Raw genomic sequence first — 7,276 nt, 5'->3', positions numbered from 1 at the left:
GACTATGACAAAATCGCATGTGCACGCGCGCAATGCACCGGAAAGGGTTGAAATACCAAAGAAAAATGATGATATACCCGCTCCCGTCCAAAGGCCTAAAAGGACGAGAAATCCGGCTTCTCAAATCCCAAGTACTCGAGGACGCTCGACGAAAAATGATAAGAGAGATTTATTACAGCCTGTCGCCAAAGTATCCAAAATTGAAACGGGGAGCCAGTCGAGACCTGGCACAAGTACGGAAAATTCAATGCATGAAATCCCGGACTTAACTTTCCCATAGGGGAAACACCCAGCGGAGATGTGAGCGCACACATCGGCGCGGGAAATCTAAAGGACCTTGCTCCCATAATGGGAAATTTGGTAGAGAAAGTGTTTGCGCCGGATGCACCCCATGAAGAAATGTCCATAAATTATATTTATACGGGGGAGTCCCTGAACCGAGCAACGGTGATTGTCGACATTAACTTTGCTACAAAAATTGCCTCAATCATAGATCTCGACCCTGAGCCTAACACGCTCGCTGATTGCAAGAAAAGGTCGGATTGGAAAGATTGGTAGGAGGCAATTACTACTGAATTATTATCTCTCAACAAAAGGAAGGTGTTCGGACCAGTTTGTCGAACTCCTCCCCACATTCGCCATGTTGGCCATAGGTGGGTTTTTCTTCGAAAGAGAGATGAAAATAATAAGGTAGTATAGTACAAAGCAAGGCTCGTCGCTCAAGGGTTCACTCAACGACCAGGTGTCGATTTTGAGGAGACTTATTCCCCGGTCATGGACGGAGTTACCTTTAGATACTTGATCTCGATGGCAGTAAACATGGGCTTGAAAATGAAACTAATGGATGTTGTCATTGCTTACCGGTATGGTAACTTGGATTCGAATATATACATGAAGGTTCCAGAAGGTATCACTGTTCCGAACCATGATAGAGCAAACAGGGGTCTATAAAGTGTTCAACTTCAAAAGGCACTGTACGGACTCAGACAGTCTGGTCGAATGTGGTACAGTCGTTTAAGTGATTTCCTTCATCAGAAGGGCTACACGAGCAATAAAGATTTCCCATGTGTTTTCATATGGCGATCCCAAGATGGATTCTGTATAATCTCGGTGTACATGGACGATTTAAACATAATCGGTACGCCTGAGGATATTGAGGAAGTGAGTTCCTACCTGATGTCGGAATTCGAGATGAAGGATTTGGGTAAAACCAAGTTCTGTCTAGGTGTGCAACTTGAACATTCCCCTAATGGGATTCTAGTGCACAAGGCGGCCTACACCCAGAAGGTGTTGGAAAGATTTGGATTTGATAAGGCATATCCTTCTAAGACCCCGATGGTTGGGAGATCTTTACAGCCAGACAAGGACCCGTTCAGGCCAAAGGAAGAGCGGGAGGAAACTCTGGGACCAGAGGTTCCTTACCTGAGTGTAGTTGGAGCACTCATGTACCTCGCAAACTGTACACGGCCAGACATTGCGTTCGTCATCAGTTTTCTTGCGAGGTATAGTTCTGAACCTACCAAAAGACATTGGAAAGGTGTCAAGGACGTCTTTCGTTACCTGCAAGGGACCAAAGATCTTGGCATGTTTTATAGAAGGAATCAAGACCTATCTATTTATAGGATATGCCGATGTTGGGTACCTATGGACCCGCATGATTGCAAATCGCAGACTGGATATGTTTTTCTTTGTGGTGGAACTGCGTTTTCCTTGTCCAAGCAAACTCTTGTGTCAACTTCTATGAACCACTCGAAAATCGTGCCACTATTCGAAGCGTCAAAAGAATGTGTATAGCTTCGGCGAGTGATCGGCCACATTCAGCAGACATGTGGGCTGAACACCGTACAAAACCCTACTATTATCTATGAAGATAATGCTGCTTGTGTTGCACAAGTCCAGATGGGTTATGTGAAGAGTAACCTCACAAAGCATATTAGTCTCAAGTTCTTCTATGCACATGAGCTGCAGTAGTTGAACGAGGTGATAGTTTTGCACACTAAGTCCTGTAACAATCTTGCTGATATGTTCACTAAATCATTACCGGCATCTACCTTAGAGAGGTGTGTGCGTGGAATCAGTATGATGAGACTTAGAGAGATGCAAGGTTCAGGGAAAGAAACTTCACAAACTCGTGGTTAAAATCTCAATCCTGATGATCGAGTACTCAACTTGATGGTTGAGTGGATTGTGCTCTTTTTCCCTTGAATGAGTTTTTCTGATGTTTCTCATGCGAGGTTTTTGACGAGACAATTCGTGCAATACAACAACGTATACTGTATGCTCTTTCTCCATGTTTTTTCCCACTGGGTTTTTTGGAGTTTTGCGACATGTATATACAAATAATTATCCAAGGGGGAGTGTTGGGAAAGCGGCCCACGTCGTGGGGCTAGCGACTGCGTGCGTATCGCATGGGATAGCCCCTTCCGGTTCCACACTTTACGTTAAGTGGGTACTTATCCCTTGACCCCCTACCCCTATATAAAGCGACGAGGAGCAATCATTATAACAGTTGATCATTGATTAATAAAGCTAGTCTCCTCCATATTTCTCTGTGTTCATCTACCCACTTATCCCTTGACCCCCTACCCCTATATAAAGCGACGAGGAACAATCATTATAACAGTTGATCATTGATTAATAAAGCTAGTCTCCATATTTCTCTGTGTTCATCTACTTTTGCGTGTTCGACTACTTCGTCTACAACGCTCTCCCTCGCTCCGCAACCTCGGACCGGACTCGCCGGCGGAGTTGCGGAACAACTCTGAACTACTGATTTCGCTTTTGAATTTTCCTTCGCCGATGTAACTGCTTTTCTTTAGACGTGCCGATGTAACTGATTTTTTTTTGAGAGAGAAGATGTAACTGCTTTTTTTTTTAGCATCGAAAGAGAAGATGTAACTGCTAAATGTGCCACCTCCAAGGCACAACACCAGCCCACGCTCAACGAGCGGCGAGCACAAGGGCCCGTGAGGCCCAAACCATGCTCGTGGATCCATGCGTTGGCCCAGACCGCGCCCAAGACCACCGCCTGGTACCCCCAATCCCGTGCCCGCACCTGGCTGCGCCCGCGGCTGGTCCCGTCATGAACCGCGCGGCCCCCGAGGAGATCAGAGGCACAGTGGGGCGCCTCGTGAGCCTTTCCTGTGTCGGTGTCGGCGTGTTCCGTTCGCTCGAGATACAGTAGTGCGCGCCACAGACAAGAGTCCAGATCAAAGTGGACTCTGCGCTCTGGCTCCGAGCACCAGACCTCGATCGCGGCGATATTTTTCCTTGCCCGACATCCGTCCAAGCTCCATGTGCCGCCGCAGCGCGGCGCACCGCAAACCCCCAAAACTCCACCGTGCATGCTCACACGGATCATGGCATCGTGGGCGGGTCGACCTGATGATGCGAAGCCGTGACCGACCGGCCCAGCGCCAAAGACAACACGAGACACGCCACCACGATCATGAGCTAGCGGCACAAAAGTGGCATGGAAACAGACGAAGTTGGAACGACAACACATAATTATATGTCTCGGAACACCGTCACCGCTACGAGAAGGAAGAAAGAATTCCCTACCAGATCTCATCAACTCTACCACGACCCGCACCGGTACAAACACCACATGGGGTGGTCAGCTTAATAAGAGTAGTACTCATGGACAGACAGACAGACACTAGGCTACCGGTACGTCCGATCGAACATCAAAACGACGCCGGAAAGGCAGGCGAGCGAGCCAACGGGCACAAAAGCGGCGGCCGCGCCCACCGAATCCGGCGTCGCACCCGCCAGCATTGCCGACGCGCCTTTCCGCCAGCCAACCAGTGGTCACCAGCGCATCAGATGAAGTGGAGGAGGAGCGGCGCGGCTGCCGCCACGAGGAGCCCCGCGGCGGCCACGCGGCGACCGACCACGGCTGCGCTGTAGTCCTGGTTCATGGATGGGCCGTACGCGCCGCCGCCGAAGGGGCTTCCCGGCATCCCGGTGCTGGTCGCGCCCGGCGGGGTCATGCTCCCCATGCCGCCGGTGCTGGTGCCGGTGCCGACGCCCGTGCCCGCTCCGGTGCTGGTTCCTGTACCGGTTCCCATGCCGCCGGTACCTGTCCCTGTGCCGCCGGTTCCCATGCCGCCGGTGCCTGCTCCGGTGCCTACGCCGCTGCAGAAAGAAAGAAACGTACACAAAGCGCACACGTACATCGTCGGTCAGTACATTGCACGGTGAAGTCTCACATGTCCCATCTTCAAAATAGCGAGAAAGTTGCTTAGAATCTATCTATTGCATATATAATGCAGATGCAATGATGCCGACGCGCTTGCCCAAGTTCAATGCAACTTTGAACGGGTGGCATTCGGCAAAAGATGGACCTCCCTTTAAGGTCGGACTAGAAATATCCGATTCAGACATCTTTTGCTTCACATGGGCAAAAGCAAGAACTCAAGAACAGTAGCAAAGGGAGAACATCCAGCTACTAGAGTGTTCATCAGTAGTGGTACTACTATGTGTAGATGCATATGTTGTTTAGCTGCAGATGTACTGTAATATTCGTCTTGTCATTAGTGGGCGCGGCACATATTCCACGAATCTGCTTTGACAGCTTTTGCAAATGATTTTTCAGATCAACTTTGTGTTGGTATATTGCAAGCTGAAACATGGTTACTACACACTTCAGAATGCTGGTAGTACTACTCGGTAACTCTGGTAACCATGAACCCTGAACTAGATTACGGCACGTTGAATTAACTATCATGTGTGTACGTGGCTCATGTGCGGCCGTGTGAAGAATCTAGATTACGGCACACTAATAACACCAAGTAAACTATGCCCAGCGACCCATGACACCAGTCAGGGGCAGTCAGAGGCCATACTGCATCTCGGTTAAGATATACTACTTCCCAGATTCAAGTACTCCAATCAGGAGTATTAAAAGGGAAATGCCCGTAAATCTATTATTAAACAGTTTCACTGATCTAGTAGAGTAGTAAGCATGTTCGAGGCCAAACAAACATGTGAGGGAGGCATGTGGGCAGATGGGGGTTAACCTTGTGCTGGCGGGGTACTTGCAGGATCCGGCGCTGGGGTCGGCGCCGGTGAGAGTGGCGACGCCCATGAAGTCGCAGGTGGCGCCCATGCCGGCGTTCTTCTGGTAGTAGCTGTTGCAGGCGTAGGAGCAGTGGGCGACGACGGAGGAGGGCTGGAAGCAGGGCCCGCTGGAGGTGATCTGGGTGCAGTCGGCGCCCTTGCCGCACGCGTAGTCGATGGCCTTCTGCATCGCCACCGGGTTCGCGTCCGACTTGCACACGCAGTACATCGCATCTGCTAGGTCACCAACCAAACAACAATAAGCTCTCGAATCTAGCAGCAAGGAAATAAATATTTCTTGTTCTACAGTTCTGGAGGATGGAGAAAACCAGGCACAAATAGCAAGAACATCTCTGATCTAGTCTAGAGACAAAAGTTTTCAAGAAGATACAAGGAAAGTTTGTTAGATGTCCAAAGCACCTTCAAGAAGTGCTAGAGCAAAAGGATTCAGGCCTGGGGAGTGAATGGAAAAGAAAGAAACCTAGGAACTCAATCTAGGCAGGCAAAACTACTATGTTTGCGCAGAGCGAGCTGTGGGGATTGGGGCCGCTGACCTGAGCCGGTGAACATGGCGACCAAGAGGATGAGCACCAGAGGGGCCGCCATTGCAGCAGCGGAAGGGAGCTTGAGGTCGAGCTCTCTCGCCGACGCCTCGCCGAGGTCCGGGCAAGCAAAGGAGGAGAACGGAGGAAGCTAGTCGGCGTGGCGTGGGAGAGTGGAGAGTGTTAGTAGTGTGCAGTGCGGTCAAGCTCCCGAGCGCGGCCCCTTTTTATCGGCGAACACCGGCCACACAAACCCACATCGAGCCGTTCGTTCGCCCCATGGAGGTGTCTCTGGACGCGTCGGCGTGCGACCGTGCGCCAGTGTCCTTGCCACGGGGTGACGAGCCGGGCCGTGTCCGCATGCCAACGGCTTTATTTTGCTCGCATCAAGCGGCGGTGGTGAGTCATCGACGGATGGATCGTCCTGTGCGTCTCGTGCAAAGGCGTGCAGAGAGCTCTGGGCCGCGCTGTCCCGCTTTGGCGCGGCATGGCAGGCATGGGTGGGAGCGGCCGATGCGGCGGGCATGCGGCACTGTGTTCTCGCTTGGCCGGGGACGGCTTTATTTCTCCACCAAACCAGTAGTACTGCGGCTCGCTGCCCGGTCCAGCGTGCGGTGGTGAGCCACTGTCAAAAAATGTAAAGTGGGTGGTGACGGCCAGTCGGCAGTGTGGATTAACGGTCGGATGGTACTTGTTGCTCTTTATTTATTTTTCCTTGCTCTGTCTATACATCTTTTCATTACTAGATTCTGCACTACGCCAGCGTGGCTTGACGTCGATCTTGCTGGGGAGTGAAGTGCTTTCGCCCTCGCTTTTGTTTCCCCGTATGATCGGTGCCCTCACATGGCCTGAGTCGACTGTTTTCTGGGTGTTTCTCACATGGGCCGTTTACCCTCTTCGTGTGTCCTCTTGCTTCATGGTGTGTCCTTCACATGTGGGCACTGGCCCGTCGTGTACATGGCAAAAATGGCTTGTTCCTCGTGAGTGGTAGGGACCTATAGCTAGCATGTTTACAAAGGCACTACAGTTACTATGTTTATCAGCATTCAAAGTTAACAATTAACCTGACTCTTCCGCAAAACAAAACAAAAATGAACTCTCCCCCAAAAAGAATTTAATCAGACTATTGCATAAAGAAAAGACCCGAGTGTGAACACAACAACACACAACTTGGACCAAAAGGTGGGCAGGCGGCAGATGCATTAATAGAAGAAACGCCTCGGCGCTGATAAGAGCAACTCAAATAGCTCTCCCATAAAAATCCCGTAAATGTTTTACGGGATGACCGTGAAATTTAGGGAAGTTGTCTGACAGCTGCTCTTCTCACTTCCTGCAAACCTCTTCCCCTAAAATATTTTCTCCCCTATATTCCATTAAATTGTCGAATACCTTTGCCGCCGCAGGGGCGTTCCCAGTTCTTGAGCGAAAGCGGGGAGGCGACGCAGGGGAGGAAACTGGGTTATGGGGTGCAGCGGCGGCGACGCAGCCTCGCGGTGACTGAGGCCAAAGAGGGGGCGGGACAAGGAGGAGGTTGGGAGGCAAGGCACGGGAGAAAACTGGGTTATGAGGCACAGCGGCGGCGATGCAGCCTCGCGGTGCTGGAGGCCAAAGCGGGGGCATGACAAGGAGGAGGCCTCACGTTTACAGAGGCTGGAGTGGGAGCCGGTGCAGGG

General features: G+C 51.1%; 1 protein-coding gene across 1 annotated transcript; it reads right to left on the bottom strand.

The window, feature by feature from the left end:
- Positions 1–3,468: 3,468 nt before the first annotated feature.
- LOC119348974 (PLASMODESMATA CALLOSE-BINDING PROTEIN 4-like) lies at positions 3,469–5,908 on the bottom strand. Its single transcript, XM_037616985.1, has 3 exons — positions 5,616–5,908; positions 5,022–5,295; positions 3,469–4,137 (listed from the first exon to the last, which is right to left on the bottom strand). The coding sequence occupies exons 1-3, from the start codon at positions 5,665–5,667 to the stop codon at positions 3,822–3,824; spliced, it is 642 nt and encodes a 213-aa protein (XP_037472882.1). The 5' UTR covers positions 5,668–5,908; the 3' UTR covers positions 3,469–3,821.
- Between the last annotated feature and the right edge of the window lie 1,368 nt (positions 5,909–7,276).

The sequence above is a fragment of the Triticum dicoccoides genome, chromosome 1B, assembly GCF_002162155.2.
Source record: "Triticum dicoccoides isolate Atlit2015 ecotype Zavitan chromosome 1B, WEW_v2.0, whole genome shotgun sequence".
Lineage (NCBI taxonomy): Eukaryota > Viridiplantae > Streptophyta > Magnoliopsida > Poales > Poaceae > Triticum > Triticum dicoccoides.
The sequence above is the reverse complement of the archived record's forward strand: the minus strand, read 5'-3'. Positions and strand labels throughout refer to the sequence as shown.

Excerpts from the sequence above, each read along its gene's own strand:
- LOC119348974 (XM_037616985.1), bottom strand. The coding sequence starts at position 5,667 with ATGGCGGCCCCTCTGGTGCTCATCCTCTTGGTCGCCATGTTCACCGGC. Across the intron at positions 5,296-5,615 it reads CGCCATGTTCACCGGCTCAG|ATGCGATGTACTGCGTGTGC; the intron begins GTCAGCGGCCCC and ends GTGACCTAGCAG. Across the intron at positions 4,138-5,021 it reads AAGTACCCCGCCAGCACAAG|CGGCGTAGGCACCGGAGCAG; the intron begins GTTAACCCCCAT and ends TTCTTTCTGCAG.